The 27,638-nt window shown below is 42.8% G+C and overlaps 1 protein-coding gene across 1 annotated transcript in view; it reads right to left on the bottom strand.

Moving 5' to 3' along the window:
* Positions 1 to 27,638, bottom strand: part of PPP6R2 (protein phosphatase 6 regulatory subunit 2) — a 194,663-nt gene that overhangs the window by 39,086 nt on the left and 127,939 nt on the right. Inside the window, 6 exon segments of the mRNA XM_030215776.1 lie at positions 3 to 60; positions 750 to 847; positions 1,339 to 1,419; positions 12,801 to 12,886; positions 16,372 to 16,487; positions 26,648 to 26,712. Of these exon segments, the coding sequence (XP_030071636.1) occupies positions 3 to 60; positions 750 to 847; positions 1,339 to 1,419; positions 12,801 to 12,886; positions 16,372 to 16,487; positions 26,648 to 26,712 (504 nt within the window).

The raw sequence follows: 27,638 nt of genomic DNA, 5'->3' as shown, positions 1-27,638 counted from the left end.
ACACTGTCATCATCTGCATCAATGTTGAAATTAATCTCTGCAATCCTGTCAAAAGGTGCACTAAAAAAAAAAAGGGAACAATACATTGTTATTTTGGAAGAACAGGTGTAGTGCTAAAGAAATCATTATTCAAAGGACAATATGAAAGAATCTGGTGATAAATCACATGGCACAGATATAGTGCCATGTGAGTGGAGGAGTGGCCTAGTGGTTAGAGCACCAGTCTTGACATCCAGAGGTGGCCAGTTCAAATCCCGCTGCTGCTCCTTGTGATCTTGGGCAAGTCACTTAACCCTCCATTGCCTCACGTACAAAATTAGATTGTGAGCCCTCCAGGAACAGAGAAATATCCAGAGTACCTGAATGTAACTCACCTTGAGCTACTATTGAAAAAAGGTGTGAGCAAAATCCAAATCCAAATAAATACTTCAGAAGAAATCATTATTCAAAGGACAATATGAAAGAACCTGGTGATAAACCACACAGCTAAAAGTTTACAGGTTAACTTTCAACCAACAATGTAAACCAAAAGTGCACACTGTGTGCGACAAGAATTAAACTGCAGCATGGATCTCAGGATTAACAACTCTGTACTCTAACCACTAAGTCACACTGCCCTTCCCAAGGAAAATTAATCTCCAGAAGTAGCTTAAAAATATTTTTGGCCTGCTCAACATGCAAAGATTTATGACTCAAGTCAGGGTGGTTTCTGGGGATTTGTAGCACTGGAGCCAAGGAATCTTACTTACTTGATGTTATCATCTTGCTCTGCAAACTCCTCATCATTAAAACCAAACTGATCCACAAAATTGGCAGTCATTTGCTGGATCTGGTACTCTGAGAAAGCCTATGGGGACAAGGGCAAGAAGTGTCACAGACTGAGGGTGATCACACTGTACGTCCAAGTCCAAGTTGGTGGGGCAATCAATCACAAACCCCTCTGTTGTCAGAACCAGAAAGTGGAAAAACCCTCCAGTCAAAAACCATGGGGACTTGGAAGAAATGGGTAGAGAATGCCCCCTCCACATCCTGAATCATAACCCACGGGGAACACCCTTCCTAAATCAGTGCTCATAACAGAATATCCTCTCTCTCTCTCTAAATCAGGGAACAGGAAGAGAATAACACCACCCCAAGAGCTGAACAATCGCTATCTCCAAATCCAGATCTTGCAAACAGGCATTCTCACAGTCACAAATGTAGCATACCTTAACCAAAAAAACAAAACAAAAACAAAACCCCAGATCCCAAAATCTCTATCTTTCTGTATTTAGTTACGATTAAAGACTAGCAGTTGGCTTCTCGAGCAGCAACAGACGTGAACAGACCAACTCTCACCTGCTGCAGAGAAAGCTCATTAGGGAAAGCACCATCAATATCCTCATCCTCACTGGAAGAGTGCAGGTGATGCGTGCTCACCTAAAACAAGCCAGAGATCCACAGACTGTTAGTGCAGAGACCGCGGCATAGTTTCATGCTGTGCACTCATACGGGGTCCAAGCCAGGGAAAATGAAAGACAGAGCATTAAAAAAAAAAAGCCAAATGAGCACAGCACTGCTTAGCAATCCATCACATCCCTATTAGTACTGACAGGACGGTTACATGCTATACCTGTAAACAGGTTAAGCTCCCGATCAGGATGGAGGTTTCTCCTGTGGAATTTTGGGATCATTTATTCATTTGCTAATTGTGGGAGGTGTGGTAGCCGTGTTAGTCCACTCTGCTGCCCGTCTCATCTTCCGCCAGGGTCGCTTTACTCATACTACCCCTCTCCTCAAGACCCTTCACTGGCTCCCTATCCGTTTTCGCATCCTGTTCAAACTTCTTCTACTAACCTATAAATGTACCCACTCTGCTGCTCCCCAGTATCTCTCCACACTCGTCCTTCCCTACACCCCTTCCCGTGCACTCCGCTCCATGGATAAATCCTTCTTATCTGTTCCCTTCTCCACTACTGCCAACTCCAGACTTCGCGCCTTTTGTCTCGCTGCACCCTACACCTGGAATAAACTTCCTGAGCCCCTACGTCTTGCCCCATCCTTGGCCACCTTTAAATCTAGACTGAAAGCCCACCTCTTTAACATTGCTTTTGACTCGTAACCACTTGTAACCACTCGCCTCCACCTACCCTCCTCTCTTCCCGTTCACATTAATTGATTTGATTACTTTATTATTTTTTGTCTATTAGATTGTAAGCTCTTTGAGCAGGGACTGTCTTTCTTCTATGTTTGTGCAGCGCTGCGTATGCTTTGTAGCGCTATAGAAATGCTAAATAGTAGTAGTAGTAGTAAAGGTTATCAATAGAAATCAAACAAAATAAAACATGGAAAAGAAAATAAGATACCTTTTTTATTGGACATAACTTAATACATTTCTTGATTAGCTTTCGAAGGTTGCCCTTCTTCCTCAGATCGGAAATAAGCAAATGTGGTAGCAGATAATATATATGAGAGAAACATCAAAGCATTACTTTGACAGTCTGACAGAGTGGGAGGGTGGGGGTATGCATGGGGACATCAAAGCATTTCATTGATATTCTAACAGGATGGGTGTTGGTAGGTGAGAGGAGGGTAATAAACAGAGAAATAAGAATGATTGAATATTTTGACACCCAATAAACAGGACTTAATAAGGACCTGGGTTTTCTAACCCATTATAAACCATAAAGCTGTATTTCTCTGTTTATTACCGTCCTCTCACCTACCAACACCCATCCTGTTAGAATATCAATGAAATGCTTTGATGTCCCCATGCATACCCCCACCCTCCCACTCTGTCAGACTGTCAAAGTAATGCTTTGATGTTTCCCTTATATATACTATCTGCTACCACATTTGCTTATTTCCGATCTGAGGAAGAAGGGCAACCTTCGAAAGCTAATCAAGAAATGTATTAAGTTATGTCCAATAAAAAAAAGGTATCATCTTATTTTCTTTTCCATGTTTTATTTTGTTTGATTTCTATTGATAACCTAATTGTGGGAGACACTCCAGCTATCTTACTGCACTGGCCAACAAAAAAAGTGAAGATATGATAAAACAAATTACAAAAAAAAGAACGTATATTAACAAAACTACTTTAAAGTGTTAAACTGTGCAAACCATGACGAGGCCTATACAATAAGGTTAGCATATACAGTGAGGCCACGTTATGCAATAAGGCCTTACTGTATATTTTAAGAGAGTCTGAAAAGAGGTTAGTGGGAACACATTAAAATGAGCACCTCTGCTTGTGTAAATGAAGGGAAGTCACATGCAGGTGAGGCTTTCATGTGTGTGCAGACAATAACATGGTATGTTCTCCTCCACATGCTATTTACTGCGAATTTGGTAATGCAGAAAATGTAAGGTCTGCTTCAGAGCAGGTGTTAATATTTTACTCTGCAGGCTATTTCAACGGCTCAGCTGCCAGCAAGCAATGTGGCTGAAAGGTGAATGTCATGCGCAAGAGAGGACGTTGCAAAACGTCACTCGGAGATCCTTAAGGCTTAACACATTCCCAGATTTCTCTTGGAAAACAAAAACACAACACCTACATACATATAGTTGGAGACTTCTTACACAGGCCACATTTATTCACACCACGAAAATGTCTTCTCAAACACCTCACAGTGTTTGTAGGCATTCTGAGGCTAGAGCCAGGACTGTGGTTTCCTGAGGGTCCTTCCTCCCATGGGCTAATAATTTGCACAGGGGGGCTCACCACATGACCAAGTGACTTTGGCCAGTGGGTCCTACCCCTCACTATCTAACGCTGAACTACCAGGGATATGGGTGTCCCTTACTTCAACACAAAGTATTCTTTTAAAGTAGTCGGATAATAGAGTGCACTGAGGTTTAGAAATACAGGATGACATAGATGGTATATGGCTGATACAATAGGTGCTGTTCTAGGAGATGTAGAGTCCAAAATAGGGAGAGGAGGAAGAGAACAGAGGTGAAACACATCAACACAGCTGCACACTTCACAACTATATTCACAACTCTGGATTGATCTGATCGGACTAATGGAAAGAAAATTATCAGGTAAGGACTAATTTTACCTTCCATAGCGTCCCAAAGCAGTCCCCAAGAAGGGCGGGATCCTTAAGACAAAACCAGCCCCGAAGGCGAACCCTGGAGCTAGACTCCCGACATGGAAGCAGAAGAAAGAAGGAACCTCCTTCCATTAGTGAAGAGAAGCGGCACGAAATAGTGACATGAGAGAGGAGAAAGAGCAATCGCTAGAAAGAGGAGGAGATTGCAAATCACGGAAGAAAGCCTGGTATGCAGCGGCATACAAAATTGGTCCAGCTCACCAGGAGAAACGTGCAGCAACCAGTAACCAAGCGAATGCTGGCAGAACTCGATAGGTAGTGCCAGAACCAGACTCCCTAGCAGAAGAGATTAAACACCGCGCTACTCTGCCATAAGGCCAGGTGCTATGGCTAGAGTCCCAGAATCCACTAACTCGAACAACCAGTCTCAGCAACAAGCCATCCTGAAAGCATGAGCCAATCCTAGCCTGATCCCCGAGAGGAAATCCCGGCCTAACAAGCCAGATTGAACCACAGCAAGAGATGGAGCCCAGGAGACCTTCAGGAAAGAGTCTAGGTTCGCCCTCCAATGAAGAAACAATGCCCTACAGTAAGGGGCAGGTGCAACAGCCAAAGCTGGCTCCAGATCTAAAAGGCAAAAGGGAGTTGTGAGACCACCAGAAAAGGGGGCAGGGGAAAGGATGGTGACAACGTTCGGTGTGAATTATAGTGTCGGGACCAGACTCCCCCCCCCCCCCCAAACAGAGCAAATCCTGACTCCCAGGACAGTTAGCCAAGTGCAACCTGCCGATGTGTGACAGGTACTACCTGGACTGCTGAGCAAGGCTGAGTCAAGCCCCGTCCCCGCAAGGAGAAGAGCCACCCTCTAAGATGGAAGTATGATCATCATCCGGGGCTGCGAGCTGCTCGACCCCAGGACTACCACGATGGAATCCAACTGAACTCTGTAATCCAAGCCACCTAAAAAGACGGTGCAAAGAGCAGCAATCAAAAAGTAGGAACAGGTGAGAGGGAGGAAAGACCTGGTCCAACAGTCATAGATGGCGGAGCCTCATTGGATAAAGACCAAGACGGAGTCAACCGACCGAAAAACAGCCAGTCCAGCAGTGAAGAGTCAGCCAACCCCAGCAGCCAGACATGGGCAAAGAGCCGTCTGCTGCAAAGGACCTTGTTCCCATATCCAGCAATGGTGTGACACACTACTGCAGAAGTAGGGTGTCACCAGCTGAAACGGCACACTGCCAGAACTGAAGACAAATATGCCTCCAGGGAAGGAGTGGTAACCCGAGGCCAGGACAGGTGCCAGCACCAGGCCAAGAAAAAGGCTTGAAAGACTTAATGGCCCAAAATGCTATCTCCCTAAACAGAAGATGCCTCAAACAAGAGTCAACTGGAGCAAGGAAGTCTCATACCTATGACCATAGAAAACCTCGGTGTCCAGAGCCCACGCAAGGGTCGGTGTCCAGAGAGCTAGGAATGGTCACCACTCGGAACCCGAGCCTGGGATGACATCCAAGACCTAGGAAGGATCAACTTCGCGAGGCCAAGGAAGGATCCACTTCCAAATACCAAGGAAGGGACTACGTCTTGAGATTTGGCAAGGGTTGACCACCACAGGTGTAAGCTCAGCGACCGAGCCAGAGTCAATGGCTAGAGACCGAATATGGATCAACTCCCAGGAACTGACAAGTTCAGCTATTCAGAGACAAATGCAGGAACTACCTGAGGCTGAAGCTGGCACCAGGGTTGACTGCAAAAATGGAGGAAGGCTCAAAGGCCCGATCCAAAGCAAGGCTCGATGGCCGTAGCTGGGACAGGTCTCAACTTTCGGAAACGTAGCAATGCTCTAGGACCTGACACAGGTGCAATCTCACAGACACAGACGCACCAGGACCGACTCTGGTGCAACGTACTGTGACAGAAGAAGGCTCGACGTCCCGAGACGGAGCTAGGCTCGACGTCCTGCTCGACTAAGCCTGAAGGAACAGGCTAGGAGCCAGCAACAAACCACAGCTGCACAGGATATGTCTTTCCACCTGCTGAGATAGAGAATACAATATTGAGGTTATGATGGATGCAAAGGTCCACATATAGTAAACCTCTGAGGTTCTATTTATCTCCACCTGCTGGTAGAGCAACATAACCCACTCATCTCTGGATCGATCTGTAAAGGACATGAAATGAAGCTGCAAAGAAGGAAGCTGAAAATATCAGGAAACACTTTTTCATAGAGATGGTGGTGCCTAGAATGCTCTTTCTTGGAAGGTGGGGGGACAGAAATAGTGATAAAATTCAAAAAGGTGTGGGATAATCACAGAGGATATAAGCACACTGGAGGAGTGCAGAAGCAAAATTCTAAATACTACTGCAATTAGAGGTCAACAAAACTGGCATTCTGTTTTGACTGACGCTAAACCAGCAAATAAAATTTGCAGTTTGATTTTGGCTGGAACAGAATCCTCCCCCCCCCCCCCCCCCCCCCACCACCACCACCAAAGCACTCTCAGCGGACCTGTACGTCAACTCTGCCATCGCTCTCAGCGCCCCCCCCCCCCCCAATCCTTCCTTCTCACCACTGAAGGCCCTCCCTGGGCCTACCTTTAAACCTCCAGGTGTCCTAGTGGGTCTTCAGGGCAAGAGCGATCCTAAGTCACTCTTGCCCTCGCCAGTTCCCAGCAGCCATCTTTGGATTAGAAGCAGCAGAAGCAATCTCTAGTCGCTCCTGCTTATGCTGCTTCCAATCCAAGATGTCCACCGGGACCTCCCGTGGCAGTCTCATGAGACTGCTGTGGAACATCTTGGCAGCCATTTTGGCTGTGGAACCTACAGGGGCAAAAGTAACTGGGGATCACTTGTCTTGAAGACCCACTAAACAACCAGGTGGTTTCAAGGTAGGCCCTGGAAGGGCGTTGGGCACTGGGCAGAGAGTGATTACGAGGAGGGAAGGTGCTGGATGGTAAGTGATCACAGGGGCGGGAGGCTCTTACATCTTTGGTCAAAACCTGAATCCGGATTTTGGGTCAGTTTTGCTGCCGAAACCGAAATTTGGTTGGGCTCTAATACATCCCCACAAAAATATTTTCAAAACATATCACTTGTGTATGAGTTCATTTACTGTTCTTGGAAGGAAAAACCTCAGTCCCAGTCAATGCATAAAGAATTTTTTTGACTTCAGGGACAATTACTTCATCGGCAGAAAATATCTTAAAGTTATACTTATCTTCATTCAAATCTTGAAAAATTCTCCTGTTCCTTTCAATTTTTTTTTAAACAATTCATGGTCCACATAAATTATTAATGAACCGATCAAACAGATAAAAAGGGACAGAAGAAGTTTTCAAGATTTGAATGAAATACAATTTTAAGATATTTGTCTCTATATGCTGAATCGAAAGTACTTTTGGAAGTTTTGTTGCTGAAGTAAAAAGAAAAAAAAAAAAAGATTCTTTTATGTATTGACTCAGACTCTTGAGGCTTTTTCCGTCCAAGAATGGTAACCAAGCAGAGGATCCCTAAATGGCAAGAGGATGAAAGAAAAATATATATTATTTCCACTCAAAGCAACACATAAATGACTTGCACAAACAGACAAGCATGGAAAAGAGGGTGAATTCTGGCTATCTTTCTGGGCAGACTGGATGCACCATGTTTGTTTTTATCAGTCACATACTGTATTAATATGAAAGGAAGCTCTGGAATGAAGGGTCATAGAATGTAGCTAAAAGGGGGGTAGATTTAGGAGTAATCTAAGGAAATATTTCCTTATGGAAAGAGTGGTTGCATGAAGTATTGTCACGGTGGGGGTGGTAGAGAAGAGGATGGCATCTGAAATCAAGAAAGCGTGGGACACATACAGAGGTTCGTAGAGGGAGAAGGATTGTAGAGCTTAGTAATTGGTGTATATTGGTGGTATAGTCTTTATCTGCCGTCATTTTCTGTTTCTATGTCCAGACCCAGTGTTTGAGCAAGATTTTACTTCAGCAATGTGAAATAAGCTGGGTAGATTCAGACACCGGTCATCTTCCTGAAAAATGCATGGGTGGATATCATGATGATTCATTGCCTGGACTTTCCTATTCTACTGTTTGCCAAAGAGTACCATGAAGTGTTCTAGAACTAGATCCAGAATCATCATTTTCACACTGTGAAGAAGAACATGCACTGGCACTGTCTTACAGCAGACTCTACAGCACTTTCTATATATTTTGACTTTCATTCCCCTCATCCTCTGATGCTTGTTCTCCTTCACTGCTGCCTTTTGTGAAACCTCCAGCTCCTCCCTTTTTTTCTGGCTCCTCACAAAACGTTTTGTTGTTTGATCTTCATTTGTAGCTCACCCCCTTTCATGGTTTCTTTGAGACATCCTCCTCCTCTCAGCACCAACTGTCAGCAGCAAGTACCAGGCTAGCATTCTTTTTCATGCTCTTTTTATTAAATGCTTAGAACACAACATAGCATGGTACATATGACTCCATTATATTCATACACTTTTACAAAGTGACTCCTAACAAAAAGAATCCATATCCCTCTCCAAGCCCCCACTCTTCCCAGCCAACAATCCATCAACTCAACCTTTCTCTTACGCCCCTCCCCCCAAAATGTCCCTTTAGTTAGGCTCTTTGCATATCCTAAACAAATAAATCCTAATAATAATAATAATATCCAGCCATCTTTGATATGGCTTCTACACCTTCTCAAAAGTTTCCAAATTTCACATCCTTGGCGTTAATGTAGTCATCATAAACACACATTGTATGCATCTTTGCACCATCCTCCAAGCTCTGCCCGTTCATATTTATAAGGAACTCTTGGAGATGTCCACATTCTTATTTCTGTGCAGTTGTTGTCTCCCCCCCCCCCCCCCTCCTCCTTTTACCAATCCTCTGCCACTGATGGCCAAAGGCTGGGACGCCCTATGGATCTCTGCTTTCCATGTTTTGCCAGGGGCTGTGCATCTTGTACTCCTGCTTTGTGCAGAACATCTGCGGCTTCAGACACAGTTGAGACCCTAAACAGTTCCCCATTCACAGTGAACGCAAGTCCAAATGGGAACAGCCATTTATATTTGATGTGTTTATTCTGCAGTAATTGTGTGACCTCTCGCATACCTCTTCTTCTCCTCAGAGTTGCTCGAGATAGATCTGAATAGATCTTAATTACATGATCATTCCACTTTATGGTACTGTGCTTACGTGCTGCTGCCAGAACAGCCTCTTTGTCTCCATACTCATGAAAGCAAGCTATGATATCACGGGGTCGGTGCTGGAGCCTTGGGCCCAGTGCTCGATGTGCTCTTTCAAGCTTAATGGTAGTGGGGGCATCTGCACTTCCTCCCTCTCTAAGGATCTCTGCACATATTGCCTGTACAAGTGCTTCACAAGACATACTGTTCTCTGACTCGGGGACTCCCCGTACTCTAAGATTATTCTGTCTAGATCTATTTTCTAGATCTTCCACCTTAAGCTGAAAGTCCTCATTTGCCTTCTCAAGTTCTTTAACTTTAAGCTGTTGTTTCATTATCTCCTCACCAAAAGCTTCCATCTTGCCTTCAGCTTCTTCAGCTTGCAGGCCTATGCTATTAATATCTACCCATATTTCATCCAGCCAGTCCCGTATGTCTTTTTTTATAGTCTCAATATCATCTTTTATCTCTCTCAACCACTCTAATTCTGATCTCTGGGACAGCTGGATTGCCTCTTCAGTAATATCAGGCTTCCTTTCTTTCTTGCGTCGTCCACCTCGTCGAGCCTCACATGGCACCGGCACTATCTTAGTTAAGACAGGTTGCTCAACCTCACCACCAGTGAAGGGAAAAGCATTCAGACCAACTTTTCGATGTTTGGTGGTCATCCGGAGGTTCACCATTTCACAAAACACGGACTCCCTCTTCACCTGTGGGGTAAAGTATTCATGTGGCAAGACTTGTATATAAATTGCTAGGCAGACACAATGAAGAGGCTGATACTATAGAGATCACCAAGTGAACAAACAGAAACAGCATCAGAACAAAGTCACACAGGGTCAATTGCAAAATGTTTATTGAAAAAAAAAATCACTGAATAAAACCCCAGGTTTGGCTACATCAGGGGTTAAAAATATCAATTATAAAACAAAATGATGTATCCGACAGTGCTTGTATACTTACGCTGTCAGATGCATCATTTTGTTTTAAAACCAACAGTTTTAACCTCCAATACAACCAACTCTGGTGAAACATAGAAATGTTAGGTTTACTGGTGATTTTTCAATAAACAATTCGATGTTAATCCTTTGTGGAACTTCATTCTGGTGCTGCTTCTACTTCCTCACATTATAAATTGTCAAGGTTGCCAGGACAGCTCATGCCTCACATGTCCATCGGGAGTCCCAAAGTCACTGGAAGGCCGGCTCACTTTTAAACCATTCTGAAGATTCTTCCCCTTCGATTGTTAAAGAAAGATTTGGCTCATCTACAAAGAATGGTATTTAAATTTTGTTGGGCTGGGAAGAAAGCAAAAATGCATCAATCATGGCTAATAGGCAATTGGCAGAATGGGAGTTTGGGTTTACCAAGGCTGTATAATTATGCATGCTTAATAAGGCACTTTAACGAGTGGCTACAGAACAGCCAGGATTATACACCAACTCCTTACAAGTCAGCTTACCTAACCTCATGTCATCTTATTTTATTCTAGGCTCCTTAAACAGATTTCAGGCTCCTCAGGTAGGAGTACACTACTATCTTTGAAGGAAATGTGGAGAAATGTAGAGAATCCTTATCTTGTGATTTTTTTTTTTTTTTGGGGGGGGGGGGGGGGGGGGGAGGACCCAAATATTACAGATTGTCCTGGAATGGACAATGCTGCTTTTGAAGATCTAATGGTAGTAAAAATTAGATGGGAAATAGACCTGTAGCATAGTTTGCAGGACTGGGATATGCTGTCTGCGATAAAGGGGATTCTCCAAGTACTTTCTAATGCTTTTTTAGGGGAAAGCCATTTTCGAATACTGCACAAGGCATATTTTTTTTCCAACTCCAGCTAATTAAAGCACAGGCATTGGTTTCCCCATAGTGTATAAAATGTCAGAGCAGAGAGTTCCTTTTTTCATTCAATCTGGAGCTGTCCTAGGGTACAGCAATTTTGGAGTGCAGTGATGACCTTTTTAACTCATACACTAGGTGTTAAGAGTTCCCCTGACGTCTGAGGCTTTGGTATTGGGGAAAGTTAAGCCTTTGGAGGTGGGAGGAAAGAAAATGCATTTATTGGTTAGTAAGTTGGGTTTGGTAGGCCGTAAATGTATATTGCAAGCTTGGATTTCTCCAGAACCCCTATCACATTTGACAAAATCAGATACATTATTTACTAGTAACATGGGAGACCAGGGATGCAAGAATGTCCCCTAAACGTAGACAGAATTGTCTACAATCCACTTATAACAGAAGAATTGGATCCAATATGACCTTTATTAGTTATGTTTCGATTTGTGGTTTATTTTCTTGAATCACCAATTAAAACTGTTGTTTTTAAATAAATTCCACCTTTAAGAGGTAAGAGAATATGAGACACACAGCCTCTCGCCTGGGTTTTCTGTTAGACTATTAGAGAATTTATAACACAATGTATGATACGCCTTTGTATGACAAACCATGACTTCTTTGTTGCTGGATTTAAGGATTGTTTTGAACTGTGGTTTAATATGTTCCCTGTTCTGTTACTTTAATAAAAGAGATACGAGAGGGAATCCGAAACGTTACTTTGCCAGTTTTTCAGCAGCTCTGACCTATGCAGGTTCTTGCTCACAAAGCTATTTGTTGCACCTGAGCGGTTTTTTGGCATACTTTTAAAGTTCTGAGACCACCACCCCTGATACAAGGGGTTTGTTGACTTATACATTTGAAAACTATCCATCTTGATAGACCCCTGAAGCAGGTGTTTTCTCCAAAACACGGACTGTGTTGGGTATGATTAATAAAATTTTGAGTTGATGCCTGCACTCTAGAAGGCTCCTTGTGCTTTTGTTTCCTCTCCTGTAAACAGATTTAAGCATAAACCATTCTGAAGGAAAGCGATGGAGCCCAGCAGAAAGATGGGACCAAGCATGCTTAGTTTGTCTTTATAAAACAGTGCTTAAGTAGATGCTTGCTTACCCACTTAAATTAGGCCCCTTTTATAAAATTACCCTCTAAATGGTTTTCACTGCATAGTTTAATTTGTTTTCTTAATTTTCCTTCAATCTCAGGGGTTTAACATAAAAAAATCTTTGTAGGCAAAGTTTTCCTTATCAAGCTGTCCATATTTGGTGCTCTTTGCCCATTGAACTTAGCACCAGGCCTACCTATCTAGCTTTTTGGAAAAGCTTAAGACATTATTTCAGAAATCATACTTTTAATTTATGTTTTCTTCACTTTTGTTATCCGCTTTGAACCTAAGTTATGGGAGTTGGCAGACTAGAAGTACCATTTCATAGCCATTCTTTTTTTTTTTTTTACTGAATCACATGCTAAAAATAGTTTTTCTTTTCCTAAGTCTTATTGCTTAGGCCCTGTCTATCCTTGAAGGACCATAGTCCAAGTTAGTTGTAAAGTCTGGATTTTATGTTAGAACGATGCATCCTAGCATTAGTCTACCATACCATAAACACATAAGCCAATGCTCCTTTGGTTGCTTCTAGGCAGTGATGCTGCGAGCAACAAAGAGACCATATCTATGGATAGGAAAGGTGTAGTATTTTTAACTACAATCCCTAAATGGACTGGAAATAGAAGATTCATGTCCTGCTCACCAAATCAACAGTATTTCTGCGGTTAGTTTCTGTCAACGTCTCTTCCACAAAGCTCTCCCACCTCCCTCTGCAGTCCTCAGGTAATTCTGAAAAAGAGAAAGAATACATTTAGCACCAATCAAGCTCGAAGCCTCAGAAATAAGCATTTTCTACATCAGTGAATGCCATTTCTCATGTCCAACATAACTCACAATAGGCAGCTGGCCAACAAGAAAACTCAAGATAACTGATTATTTCTGTTGCCGAATGCGAAGAAAAATAAAAATAAAAACATGAAAAAGCTGTGTGTGTGAAATGAAGACCCACCCCACATCTTCAAGAAACCATATTCATTCAAACTATTCTGCCCTCTAACCACAACTACCAAAATTTAACTGCCACGAGGGTCGCCATCCCAAGAATCCATTTGTCTGTGGAATTTTGAAGTTTCTTTCTATGTTTAAGTATGAGACCAATACAAAGAATTACAATAATCTAAGTTAGGGAGTGTGAAGAAAGTGTGTTTTAAGCCTGTAAACTGTATAGACATTTTCCTGTTTTAATTAAGTCTTGAAGCGTATTTCTCCTATTGGGCCAGCAGGTGGTGTTTCTTTGCGGTAAAGCTGTTACAGGGAACTGAATGTTCTTTTTCTTTAACACAAGCAGGAAGCAAGCAGCAGTATACTTTTACATCTTGTTGACTGAGCTCTGATTGGCCTGGAGTTTAAAATTACCCAGCTACAGCTGCTGGCTGTTAATTCAGTCTTAGCCCAGGAGGAGAGAGAGACAGATCTCTTTGCTAAAGCTCTATAAACAGATATATGTCCTGATATTCCCAGGTACTGTTTAGGCAGTATAAAAATGTCTAGTTAGTGTTATAATTGATCCATATTTCAACTACCTGTTATTATTTACTATTTCCACTATTTTGTTCCACTGATTGATTTTTAAAAGACAATAAACAATATTTAGTTTATTGCCTCTCTGTCTGGACTGATAAAGAATCCTGGTGGTTTGTGTGTCGAGTCTGTGAGTGCTTTCTGGGACTGTGGGACCACTGGGAGTGAAGCCCCTAGTAACCCAGAATCACTGGGGATAATTTGAGAGGAGACTTGCCCAGAGGCGGTTGTGATCCAGTCGGTGGGAGGAGGGTACTAGTGTAGAGCACAAACAGTAGGTGCAGGTGGACCTGAGCTATGCTGGGGATAGACCCTCTAAATGACAGCGGGGTAACCCTAGGCAGGTGGATGGGCGTTTCGTGACAGACCCTGTCCTTCTTTCTTGGTGGCAGCATGGTGGGAACCAAGAAACAACCTCCTATGCTAGTAGAGTTTTTTTCTGCACGAGACAAGCAGAAGACTGGGTGGAAATGTTTACATAAGGAAGGGTACAAAGTATTATGATGCACCTTCTGGTCTGAAGCTGTTAGTTTTAATCACATTCCCTGGGCATCAGCAAATGACATAAATGCAATTAGAACTATTTCTAACAATGACACTTCAGAGCACCTTAATGGAGGAGTGGCCTAGTGGTTAGGGTGGTGGACTTTGGTCCTGGGGAACTGAGGAACTGAGTTCGATTCCCGGCACAGGCAGCTCCTTGTGACTCTGGGCAAGTCACTTAACCCTCCATTGCCTGCCGCATTGAGCCTGCCATGAGTGGGAAAGCGCGGGGTACAAATGTAACCAAAATAAAATAAATAAAATAAAAAAAAGAGAATATTACCAACTGTATATTTAAAAGTGACAAGTCTGAAAGAAGCTCAAAATAGCATCAAATTCAAGCCCTGGAGTTTTGACCTTTCAGAGATGTCTTGTCTTTTCTATTTTTATTTATTATTTCTATTGGGATTTATTAACCACCTTTATGAAGAGATTCGCCCAATACAAATAAGCTATGCTTTTCCTCTACCTGCTCCTCTTTAGGAGTTCCTGCTCGTCTTGTACATATGGCTGGAGACAATCTAAATGACATCTGTTACTCTGAATACTGCTGTAGTTGGAGTTGATTTCTGTTTAATTCATCAAAGCTCTACTCCCACAAACAGTACAGAATCCTGCCTACAGCAGCAGCAATCGGAAAAAAACACTTTAACTGTGTATAAATAGGAAGCAATATGGCTGAGGAGAGGGCTGTAATGATGTACTGTACCCCTAAGCAGACCTCCAGTAATTCATGACCTAAATAGCTGGACAAAGGCGGAGTTACAAAGTAAGAGTATTAAAAGTCAGAACACTCCTAGCCTGGCTTTATTAAAGGTTCCCTATATGATGTTCAAAAAGGTTTCTGTTTTATAAAGTGGAGTGGAGGAGTGGCCCAATGGTTAGTGTAGTGGGTTGTGGACCTGGGGAACTGGGTTTGATTCCCTCTGCTTCCTGATGGTCAGTAGTAGGTTGAGATCCTGGGGAACCAGGTTCAATTCCCTCTGCAGCTCCATGTGACCCTGGGCAAGTCACTTAACCCTCCATTGCCCCAGGTATAACAATAGTACAATGTACTACTTAGATTGTGAGCATCCATCATTTTATTGGTGTGCATTTATACATGTGCACATACTTTTTCATAAAAGATGTTTTTCACATGTAAAACAGGCTTTACATTTAGAAAAGCCTTTATAAAATTATCTCCATTCCTTCCCCCCCCCCCCCCCCCCATATCTAAGATTACATATTTCAAGTATTCCATTTATACCTCCATAAAGAGATTATCCTGGTCTAGAAGGAGTTTTATGTACTGCAATAAAGGAAAAAAAATCTAATTCTCAAACCTGCTCCTTGGCCCATCGGCGGCTGAGGAAAATATAGAGGCAGCATTCTTAAGATACTAAGGGAGTCTTTTACTAACTGGCGGTAAGACCAACGTGGGCTTATCACTCATTAAACAGGAAGTAACGCCGGGCTACCAAATAGGTCTGGAGATAGTTCCCACCCCCAGCGCACCATTTCCAGCGTTACAAACATTTTTTATTTTTGCAGCGCCAGTGTTTACTTGGCAGTAATCAGGCAGTGCTGCACCCTGCCCGGTTACCGCCGGGTTAGTGAAGGAGCCCTTACTGCCACTTCAATGGATGGCAGTAAGTGCTCCCCCCTGAAATGACCGTGAAGCAAGCGCTTCACTTGCCACAAGGCCATTTCTGGGGGAAAAAAACAAAACAGCCTTTTACCCGCTGCATTAAAAGGGGGCCTCAGTGCACGTCAAAGCACTTTTGCCACAGTTTAGTACAAGGACCCTGAAAGAGAAGGATCTCTAGCCATTTCTCAAGAGTGACACCTACTGGACAGCTTAAGGGCACACCTGTCAGTTTCAGGAGAGAAATGTGGTTTACCATTCTCTCTGTGATGAGAGTGGAACAGGATTAAAAATGGAGGAAAAATCCATCAGCCAGAAATGAGGGCAAAAGGTGCCTTGGATCTGTCATTATGCAATGAGCAAATAATCTAGAAACCCAAGGAGGTGGCGCAGTTGTCTGCTCTTTGCTATAGAATAGACTCTGGGAATCTTATTGTTTATTTCTGCTTTGATTCATATTATGTGATGACAGGTGGTCCCAGATGCTGCCTAGCCATGATTCAATGCAAACGATCTAAAATACCTTTAATGAAGTCACTGATTTGTGTTTTAACAGGACCCTTCTCCAAGTTTTGTACCACAGTATTAGCGATTCGAGTAAGATGGCCCATATTTCCTCGCCTCATTCCTCCTTCTGCTCTGCAAAGTGAAACAAGGCATGTTAAAGAGTATCCAGCAGCAGCATGATTTCCTAAATCACTTGTCACACTAGCACTCGTTATCGGGCAAAAATCATCATCAGCAACAAAAGAAATTAACGCAAATCATGATGCTACTTGGGAGCAAATATAAATGTCTAATATCTCCATAAAAAGGAAGTCAAATTCACTGAGCTTCATTTATTAACTTCTATATTTATAAAATCATGCGTCAGACACCAACAGTTCTTGGACCGGTTCTTTTTTAAACATTTTTATAAGTGATATTACTGATGGGTTGTCTGGTAAGGTTTGCCACTTTGCAGATGACACCAAAATCTGCACTAGGATAGAAACCCCTGATGGTGTGGACAACATGAGGAAGGACTTAGCAAAGCTAGAGGAATGGTCTGGAATTTGGCAGCTTAAATTTAATGCTAAAAAATGAGGGCCATGCATCTTGGCTGCAAAAACCCAAGGGAATTGTACAGTTTACGGGATGAAGAACTTTTGTGTATGAAAGAGGAGCAGGACTTGGGTGCAATCATATGTGATGATCTTAAAGTGGCAAACAGGTAGAAAAGGTGAAGACAAAAGCTAGAAAGATGCTTGGGTCCACAGGGAGAGTAATGACCAGTAGGAAAAAGGAGGTGATGATGCCCCTGGTGAGACCTCACTTAGAATATTGTGTACAAGTCTGGAGACTGCATCTTGATATGAATAGGATGGAGTTGGTCCAGAGGACGGCTACTAAATGATCGACGAGGACAAAGGTCTCAATATGCATACCTGGAAGAAAGGCGGGAGAGGGGAGATATGATAGAGACATTTAAATACCTATGTGGTATAAATGCACAGGAGGCAAGTTTCTATCAATTGAAAAGGAAGCTCTGGAACAAGGGGGCATAGGATGAAGGTGAAAGGGGACAGACTCAGAAGTAGCCTGAGGAAATACTTCTTCATAGGAAGGGTGGTGAATTTGTGTAACAGCCTCTTGGTGGAAGTGGTGGAGACAAAAACAGTAACTCAATTCAAGAGAGCTTGGGACAAGTACATAAGCCACATTGAGCCTGCAAATAGGTGGGAAAATGTGGGATACAAATGCAATAAATAAATAAATAAATAAATAAATAAAGATCTTTAAGGGAATAATAGGGAGAGCAGATGGCATGGATGGGCAAACTGGATAGGTCATATGGTCTTTATCTGCCTACGTTTTTCTATGACAACTCATTTTTAGTGCAAATTCTCAGAGCAGCTGCGACTACTCTTACGAATGACTGCACAACTTTTTAATGCGTTCTACTTGATGCTATTGAAGCAGGTTGAGTTCAGGGCTCTAAAGCAAATAATTCATCTTCACCGTTAGCTGGTAGTACCCTCATTTTATAGGCTGAAAGGAAAGAAATATTCTTGATAACGATGACACAGATAATATGAATGAAGAAATTATGCTGCCATCATCTAGAATCTATGCAGTCTTCTACAGTATCTCTGATCTTACAAAGGCCCTGTCTGCCTTGGAAAGATAAGTCAGAAGGGGCCAAAATGTTCATAGAATGGACACCCAAAAATAAACGTAAAAATGTGCAAACTTAAAATTTTTTTTTTTTAATTTGGCACCTGGTAGAAGCCTATTCTATAAAGATGTATAGGTGACTACTTTCTTTTAACGAAACTAGCATAACAGCAAAAATATGCGCCGATAACTTAAGCGCGAGCACTTATGCTGGCCACAGAACTGACATGAGTACTCCTAAGTTCCAATGAAATGTGCATAACTTATAACACATGCCCATTGTGCCCCCCTCCCCCATAAACACAGAAAAGGTGGCGATATGTTTTCCCAGTACCTGCGTCTACATGTATACATGCTGGAGTAGTTTGGTAAGGACTCCCCTTCCACAATCAGACTAGAATCCTCTTTCACTAAATTCAGAAAACTCATTAACTCTTGGCTCTTTGAGCAATGTTTTAGAACAAGCACCTACGAACTCTATACACCGCCTTGCATGATATTTTCTCCTAAATCTGCTTTTTTTTTTGTTTGTTTAACTTTCTTTCCTCTCTACCTTTTTGCTCAGTTTCTTTTCTCTCCTCTCTCTCTATCCTTATCTATAGCTATACATTTTTTTAAAACTCTATAGCACACTAAGCTGCATGTGATCAGCGATATATCACCACACTTAAAACTCTACCCACAGATAAAAATTATTATACCCTATGTTCTCCTGCTATTGTTCTATCGCCTTATCATTTCCCCATTGTTACATTCCATTGTTCTATTCTCCAAATGATGTTTCGACTTTGATCTTGTCCTCCCAAAACTCCTCACAATGTAACCCATAATCGCACTGTAACAAATTATATTTCCATCATTCACAATGTATTGTAAGCCACACTGAGCACGCAAATAGGTGAGAAAATGTGGGATACAAATGCAATAAATAAATAAATATATCAATTGTATATTATGATAATAATAATAATAATAATAATTATTATTATTATTATTATTATTAAAGAATGCTATTCTACACACTCAACTTGTAAAATCACTCCCATGGAAGGCCCTTTTCCTTTTTGAAGTGCTTCTGTAACATAAGCTACTTAAGTTTTACTTAACATACCTAATCTATTTCAGACTATAAAACAATATGACTAAATCATTTTCAACCTCAACCGGGACAACTGTTCTGATTTCTGACACATAACAATAACTGACGGTTCAAAAACAGTCATAAACTTTTCTAGATTGCTTGTCACTTTTAAAGGGAAAGTTCTGGAAATTCTTATTCAATACCTGTCTTCCCCAAAACATCAAATAATCCCCAACTGAAATCCTGAGAGGACCCTTAACAGATGATGCAGCAGGGCACGCCTGTTCAGCTATCCTGTAGCAAAAGACAGCATCTATATTTGCTCGTCAAAACCACAGACAGAAAACCAAGGTGTCCTAGTTAAAGGAACCTCACTAAATTACTTTTTAAGGACTCCTCTTACATGAAGTTTGTGCTGGAAACAAAACCAATTGTTTTGACCAGAAATATTTCTGTTGGCCTAACCCTACCTTATTGTCTTGTCCTTCAAAAGAATCTTTTGAGGAACGATCTGCTGGCCATTTAATCAAATACCATACCGGATTCTAACTCTGCTTGGTTTCTGGGCAGAAGCATACCATTATTACATTCTGAGCAATGTCACCCTCTGGTGCGAGCCTCATTCTTTACTGCTATTCTGCTTCTTTGCAGACTTACTCTGTAGACGTGTGTAATGAATTGAAAATTCAGTAGCAAAAACTGATAATGTAATATTTCCTTCTGTAACACAAGATGCTTCTATGATAGGAGACTATTTGATCATACCAGAAGTCCCAACCATTTTAACAGAAAGTAACTACCTCCTCCAGAGTTAACTGAGGTCAGACTTTTAGTGTGACACACTGGTGTGGAGTACACCTAAATCACTTTTTTAGCACCGAGCCAGGGACTGTGGCAGGAACAACTTTCACCAATGGCTCAAGAAACTCACATTCCAAAATGTGCAGCCATCTTAACTGGGCTGTCAGTCTACTAAGTCCTGGAAGATAGGTAGTAAGAAAAAAACATATTCCGTTTAATCTTCACTTACAGGTATCAAAGGAAATTAGCTGTTCAGCAAGCTGTCTCTGGCATTTACTTCTAGTTACCATCCTGCCTAATACAGTGTCACGTTCATTAGCTTCCTAGTGATCTGTATCCCAGTAGCTGTGAATACAACTCTTGATCTCTAATCTAAAAAGGAGTCAAGGACTCTCCTAAAAATAAAGCTGACAAAATCCCTGGTACAAACCTAAATTCAAAGAACATATGGAACATGCATCTTTATCTGCGAGAGTCCAAAGCACTGGGGACAGAAGGGATGTGGCATAGTTGAGTCATAGATTAAAACAGAAGCACAATTTCTAAGGCATAGCCTGAGGTTCACACTAAGGAAACGACATACACAAAGGGGACCCAGTTTTTTAGATGCTCTGGCAAATGGCATACCAGTATGAATAGCTATTTGAAACAGAGGAGTGCTATATGTAAAGTGAGATTCTGAATGCTCATTTGCACAATTAAATATTTTTTGAAGGGGGAGGGGAAACTCAGTACAGTGCACTCCATTTAAGTGCACGTCAGATAAGCGCATGCTCTGTTTAACTGCATGTCGTACTTCGGCCCTGTTTTTGGCACCATCAGTTTCTATGGGGACAAACTTCGGTTTAGCGCACCACCGATAAGTGCAAGGTTCACTTATATGCATGGTTCAAGACCGCTCCTCTGCAGGAAAGACTCCGCATAAGCACGCGCATGGAATATGGAAGCCGATTGGCGCGTGACAACCAACGAGATTTCAAATTTACTGCCTCTTTAACTGCCACAGGCAGAATAAGTGAAAGAATGTTGTTAGGGCGTACACCGGGGTCGTCGTCGTCGCGGCGGAACTGTAAGACTTTAACACTGGCTGAACGAATATAAGTTTTTAAAAAATTAGAAAACAAAGTCAAGGAACTATTGCTAAAGAATATGGTGTCAATCCCAGTCAAATTTACATGTCTTGAAGCAGAAAGACCAGCTTCTGGAAGACTGGCAAAACAATACAAATACACAACGGAAATGAAAACAGGCGGGAAAAGCTGAGGAGGTAGAAGATGCTCTTCTTCGGTGGTGTTCTCGAGTCAGGAGCAGACAGTTTCCTGTCAGTGGTCCACTGCTTATGGAGAAAGCTAACCAGCTAGCTGAAAGTCTTGGACTAACTGAATTCAAAGCCACTGTTGGATGGTTGGAAAGAAGGAAGGAGAGGAACAGCATAAAATTCAAGAAACAGCATGGTGAGAAACAAGACGCTGATGACTTTGGTGCTGAAAATTTGTTGTTTCAGTTCTTCCTACCATCTTGAACGAGTTTGCACCTCATGACATTTTCAATGCTGACGAAAATGGTCTCTACTGGCGAGCGATTCCTGATGGAACACTTGCATTGAAGGACCAACTGACAATCCTCCCTTGCTGCAATATGGATGGGAGTATAAAGTTGGAACCCCCCCGTCATTGGAAAGAGCAAACAGCCCCGTTGCTTCAAGAAAGTTAAGCGACTTCCTGTGTCATACGAGGCTAACGCAAATTCATGGATGACTGGGGAAATTTGGAAGCAGATTTTGCTGCTTTGTGATAATTGTGCTGCACACAGGGATGATGTCAAGCTGTCTAACGTCAACGTGGTCTTCCTGCCACCAAACACTACCTCTCTGATCCAACCTATGGATCAAGACATAATAGCCAATTTCAAACAACATTATCAGGCTCTTGTGCTACGTCGTCTGATGAGCGTTATGGATGACCAGACTGGCAAGGATAAACGTGCTGTTGAACTGACTCATAATCTATCACTGTTGGATTCCCTACATATGCAGAAATAAGCCTGGAATCATGTTACACAGGCAACCATTGTGAACTGCTACAAGTGGGCAAGTTTTGTTAAGGATGTGGAGAGGGACGAAACAGATGCAGATGTTGCAAACGTGTCAGATGAAGAGGTTATTGACATCCCAGCTGGTGTTACTGAAGAGAAGTTGCATCGCTTCGTAGCTGTTGATTACGATCTACAAGCACTGATGTCGAGATATGCGCCTACACGCAGGCAACAACGGCTGATGATGGAACAGATGAAGAAATGAGCAGCGAGGCACATGCTGACGAAATTCAACAACCTCCTCCTGTCACTTTTGCAAGAGCGCTGGAGAGTCTCAACACCATGCGGGCCTATCTGGAGGCCACTGGATGTCAGTGCTATGACAGTTTTTACCATCTGGCAGACAGTCTATGGAACTCACAGACCCAAGAGTGTACAGAGGACTATAACTGATTACTTCAAGCAAGCCTAATGTCAGTTAACTGTACGTATAATAAAAGTACTGTATATATGTTTATCAGATGTCAAGCTTCTTTTGGTCACAATGGTTAAGTGCATGCTGTGGTTAACTGAATGCATTTCTTTGGTCCCAGACCCTTGCACTGTATATGATTATGAATTTGTGGCTCTTGCTCACTAGTATGTGATTAGCCACTTGTCCGATATCCTGTTAACAGCCCAGGTTTACTGGATGCAAGTAGATAAATATTTTCATCGAACTACGTACTCTTTGCTGCTTACTCACTTTTGCTGATTATATAAGACATTTTCCAGCCTCTAATTTTTTTTTTAGAATTGCTCCGTGACCCACTGTTCTCTGAACCTCTAAATAAGTCTTGGATTCCAATTTCTCATAGCGCACTGCCACCCAACATGCTCCTTTAATGCCTGAATGTCTAGCATGTTCTGTGCTCCAACCCATTCTCAGCACTTTCCAGCATCAAATTTTCATTGCCATTTGTCTAGCTTCATTAATAAGTCATTCCTCATCAATACTGAATTGCCCAAGAGACATCAATTGTCCAAGATTCCCTTCATCAAATCACCTGTTTAAATCAATGATCATCACGCAATTTCTCAGTCATTGAAAGACCTATTATTTGATGCTCTCCAGCACTACCTATCATTCAGTACTCACTGTGACTGGTTACTCACTGTTCTCTGGCACTTAAGTGACCTATCAATCAAGTTTTCTTTAGCACCACCTGTACTCTAATTGATCAAAATGACCCATTACATAACATCTATAAGCTCCAGTAAACGCTGTTTTCCATTTCAGCCATCAAGCTTTTCCAGTAATTTGGATCACTCTTCTCCCACAGATTAAAAAAAAAATCATATAGCCTATAATGCTACATACACCATCTAATGTCCACCAAGATCACCTATTTTTGATCGTGTAATATATACTTTTTCAGTCACCTTTCTAATAGCCTACTGGAAGTACTTTCAAAAATGCTTTCCATTCCCCACTATAGCTCGTGTTTTCTTTTGTTCAACAACTCACACTAAATAACAATATTTATCCGAGGACAAGTAGGCTGCTTGTTCTCATGTGGGTTGACGTCCACGTCGGCCCAGGAATCGTCATTTTGCAAGCAAAATATAAACAAAGTTTTGCCAGAGTCTTCTGGTGCATGTGCAGCACGCACCGCGCATGCGACTTCTCACCCCTCGCGTGAGCGTGCTTCAGTTTTCTTTTCTCCGTGTTGAGGTGCGGTAGGATTTTTTTCTCTGCTCCTCTCAGGCCCAGGGAAGAGTCTTCGCGAATGATTGCTATTTTCTCCTATTTTATTTATTTATATTATCTTTAAAAAAAAAAGTTCCCGTAGTGTATTTTTAGTTTTGTCCCTTTTTAAAAGTTTTGTTTTTTTCGATGCAGCCGGCTTTAGGCCGCGTGGTCGGGTTATTCCCTCATATTTTTTTGTGCCCCTTTTCTTTAGCAGGCACAATCGCGTCTTTTGATTTCGCCAAAGCCGTTTTCCCTTCCATGTCATCGAAGACACCCAGCGGCTTCAAACATTGTACTCGGTGCAACCGGACCTCCTCAGGTATGGATACCCACGCCTGGTGTATCCAGTGCCTTGGGCCCGACCATAGCCCAGCCACTTGTAGTCTGTGTCTTCGTATGAAGAAACGGACCCAAGCGTCTCGAGAAGCCCAACGAGAGAAGTTTTTTGGGGGCTCAGTCCGGTCCTTCGATGTCGACATCGAAAGAAGCATCGACGTCGGGAAGAGAGGTAATGGCTGCTGAGAGATCAACTTGCGCTGGGAGCAGTGAGGCGTCGAGCAGGTCTCCACCTGTCTCAAGGCCTCCTGTTATGCAGGCCCCCTGGGACCGACCTTCGTCAGACCCAGCCCCCGAGAAGACATGAGGATTCCACGTCCTCCTCATCGGTATCGAGGAGTCTTGATGACGGGCGTCGAGCGAAAGCGAAGAAGCACTGTCATCGTTCTCCTTTGACACACAGTACCAGGAGCTCCGGGGCGTTGAGAGAGTCAGCACCCGAGAAGTGTCGGTGCCGAGAGGATCGCTCCCCCTCGATACAGGAGGTGCCGATGCGTCGGTCTCCTAGCGGCACTATGTAAGCCACGTTGAGCCTGCAAATAGGTGGGAAAATGTGGGATACAAATGTACAAAATAAATAAACATCTGCTGAGCCATGATCTGTTGCGACGCTCGAACTATGGACACCAGGGACAGGAGGTTGTCTGCCCTTGTCTCGGGAACTTCCGTAGGACCAAAGTTCACTGCACTAACCACTAGGCTACTCCTCCACTCTGGAGAACAGGCATCCTGTATGCATATCCTCCAATACCTCTAGTAGGGAAAACTTTGCTGAAACTCAAGCAAGACTGCAGAACCTTGATTCTGATTGCTCCCTTCTGGCCCCGTCAGATTTGGTTCCCTCTTCTTCTGGAGTTGTCCTTCGAAGAACCGTGGAGATTGGAGTGTTTTCCAACCCTCATCACCCAGAACGCGGGTTTGCTTCTGCTTCCCAACCTCCAGTCTCTGGCTTTCACGGCCTGGATGTTGAGAGCTTAGAATTTGCCTCCTTGGGTCTTTCAGAGGGTGTCTCCCGAGTCTTGCTTGCTTCTAGGAAAGATTCCATGAAGAGGTGTTACTCTTTCAAATGAAAGAGGTTTGCCGTCTGGTGTGACAGCAAGGCCGTAGATCCTCTTTCTTGTCCTATACAGACCCTGCTTGAATACCTTCTACACTTGTCAGAGTCTGGTCTCAAGACCAACTGCGTAACGGTTTACCTCAGTGCAATTAGTGCTTATCATTGACGTGTAGAGGGTAGGCCTATCTCTGGACAGCCTTTAGTTGTTCGCTTCATGAGAGGGTTGCTTTTGTGAAAGCCCCTGGTCAAGCCTCCACCAGTGTCATGGGTTCTCACTCAGCTGATGAAAGCTCCTTTTGAGCCACTGAATACCTGTCATCTAAAGTACTTGACCTGGAAGGTCATTTTTTTGGTGGCTGTTACTTCAGCTCGTAGAGTCAGTGAGCTTCAGGCCCTGGTAGTGCATGCACCTTATATGAAGTTCCATCACAACATAGTCCTCCGCATGCACCCTAAGTTCCTGCCAAAGGTGGTGTTGGAGTTCCATCTGAACCAGTCAATTATCTTGCCAACATTCTTTCCCCGTCCTCATACCTGCCCTGGTGAAAGCAGTTTACATACCTTGGACTGCAAGAGAGCATTGGCCAATTACGTGGAGTGAACGAAGCCCTTCAGACAGTCCATCCAGTTGTTTCTTTCGATCCCAACAGGAGAGGCGTCACCATCGGAAAACACACAATCTCCAATTGGCTGGCAGATTGCATTTCCTTCACTTATGCCCAAGCTGGGCTGACTCTAGAGGGTCATGTCACGGCCCATAATGTTAGAGCCATGGCTGCGTCAGTGGCTCACTTGAAGTCAGCCTCCATAGAAGAGATTTGCAAAGCTGCAACGTGGTCTTCAGTCCACACATTCACATCTCACTACTGCCTTCAGCAGGCTACCCGACACAACAGTCGGTTTGGGCAGTCAGTGCTGCAGAATCTGTTTGGGGTTTAGAATCCAACTCCACCCCCCTAGACCCATTTTTATTCTGTTCCAGGCTGCACTCTCAGTAAGTTGTTTATGGTTTCAGGCCAATCTATGTTATGTCCTCGCCGTTGCGAGGCCCAACTGACCAATGTTCATTGTTTTGAGTGAGCCTGGTTGCTAGGGATACCCCACGTAAGAACAAGCAGCCTGCTTGTCCTCGGAGAAAGTGAAGATACTTACCTGTAGCAGGTATTCTCCGAGGACAGCAGGCTGCTTGTTCTCACAAACCCACCCCCTCCCCTTCGGAGTTATTATTTGTTTTAATGCTTTTTGATTAAACTGAGGAGGCATGGTCACGCGACGGGCGGGATGTTGTTCGTGCATGCGGGGTGCACCAGAAGACTATGGCAAAACTTTGTTTATATTTTGCTTGCAAAATGCTGATTCCTGGGCCGACGTGGACGTCAACCCACATGTGAGAACAATCAGCCTGCTGTCCTCGGAGAATACATGCTACAGATAAGTATCTTCGCTTTACCACATAGCTTTCCCCACCATTCTCCTTTAATCCAGTCCCTACTGCCAAAACTCAGCACTCTTCAGAGCTATACTGTGTATCCTGTAACCTAGAACTCACAGGCTCCCCATGCTCTCTCATCTTTATAGTGTTCCAAAGAGAAAAATCTTACTGTATTTTGTCATTGGCTTCCCAGGCATCCAGTATTCTCTGGACTAGACAGCACTTCTGAAAAAGCTGTAAAGAAAGAACATGATAGTGACATTTTGGTGGAATGGAATCCTGGTATCAGGAAATAAACGGTTAATCAGTTCCAATGCCAAAGAGGCTCTCACACTCTCCAACACAGCTTATGCTACTAGGCTATAAGCACTTCAAAAAGATATTGAATACTGAAGATTCCCTTACTCAAATCACAAAATGGTATTTGCTGAGAGATCTATCACTTTTCTACAAGCAATAAAGATTGTTCTGGGTATAAGCATTTTCTTTTATACATGGTATAATTCGTTACAGAAAGAAATTCTTATCACCCAAATAAACCGATTCAGAACTTTTATTTCTGACTGAAAATCCTTCCAATCATACTGGTATCAGATGTAATAATATGCACTACAAACACTGGCTTCCAGTCAAAGCAAGAGTTCATTTTAAGTTGTTGATGTTCATCTTAAGATACTATATGGTCTTGCACCCAAGTACCTTTTGTACTCAGCCACCAGGTGAAAGCTTATTTACTTACTACTACTATTCGTTTCTATAGCGCTACTAGATGTATGCAGCATTGTACACATATATGCAGGTACTTTCTCAGTTCCTAGAGGGTTCAAAATCTAAGTTTTTGTAACTGGGACAATAGAGGGTTAAGTGACTTGTCCAAAGTCACAAGGAGCTGCAATGGGAATCAAACTCAGGTCACCAGGATCAAAGCCCTCTGCATTAACCATTAGGTTACGCCTGTACTAATATTTGACCTCTATTTGCTAAACACCAAGGGCTTCTTTTACAAAGCCGCGCTAGTGATTCCCGAACAGCAAATGAGAGGAAGCCCATAGGAACTGAATAGGTTTTCTCTCATTTGCCACACCGAAAATCGGCAGCGCAGCTTTTTAAAAGAAGCCCTTATGAAGTTGTTACGTTATGATGAATTAATCTACTGGTAA

The sequence above is a fragment of the Microcaecilia unicolor genome, chromosome 10 (genome assembly GCF_901765095.1).
Source record: "Microcaecilia unicolor chromosome 10, aMicUni1.1, whole genome shotgun sequence".
Lineage (NCBI taxonomy): Eukaryota > Metazoa > Chordata > Amphibia > Gymnophiona > Siphonopidae > Microcaecilia > Microcaecilia unicolor.
This window is presented reverse-complemented; position numbering and strand designations above follow the sequence as displayed.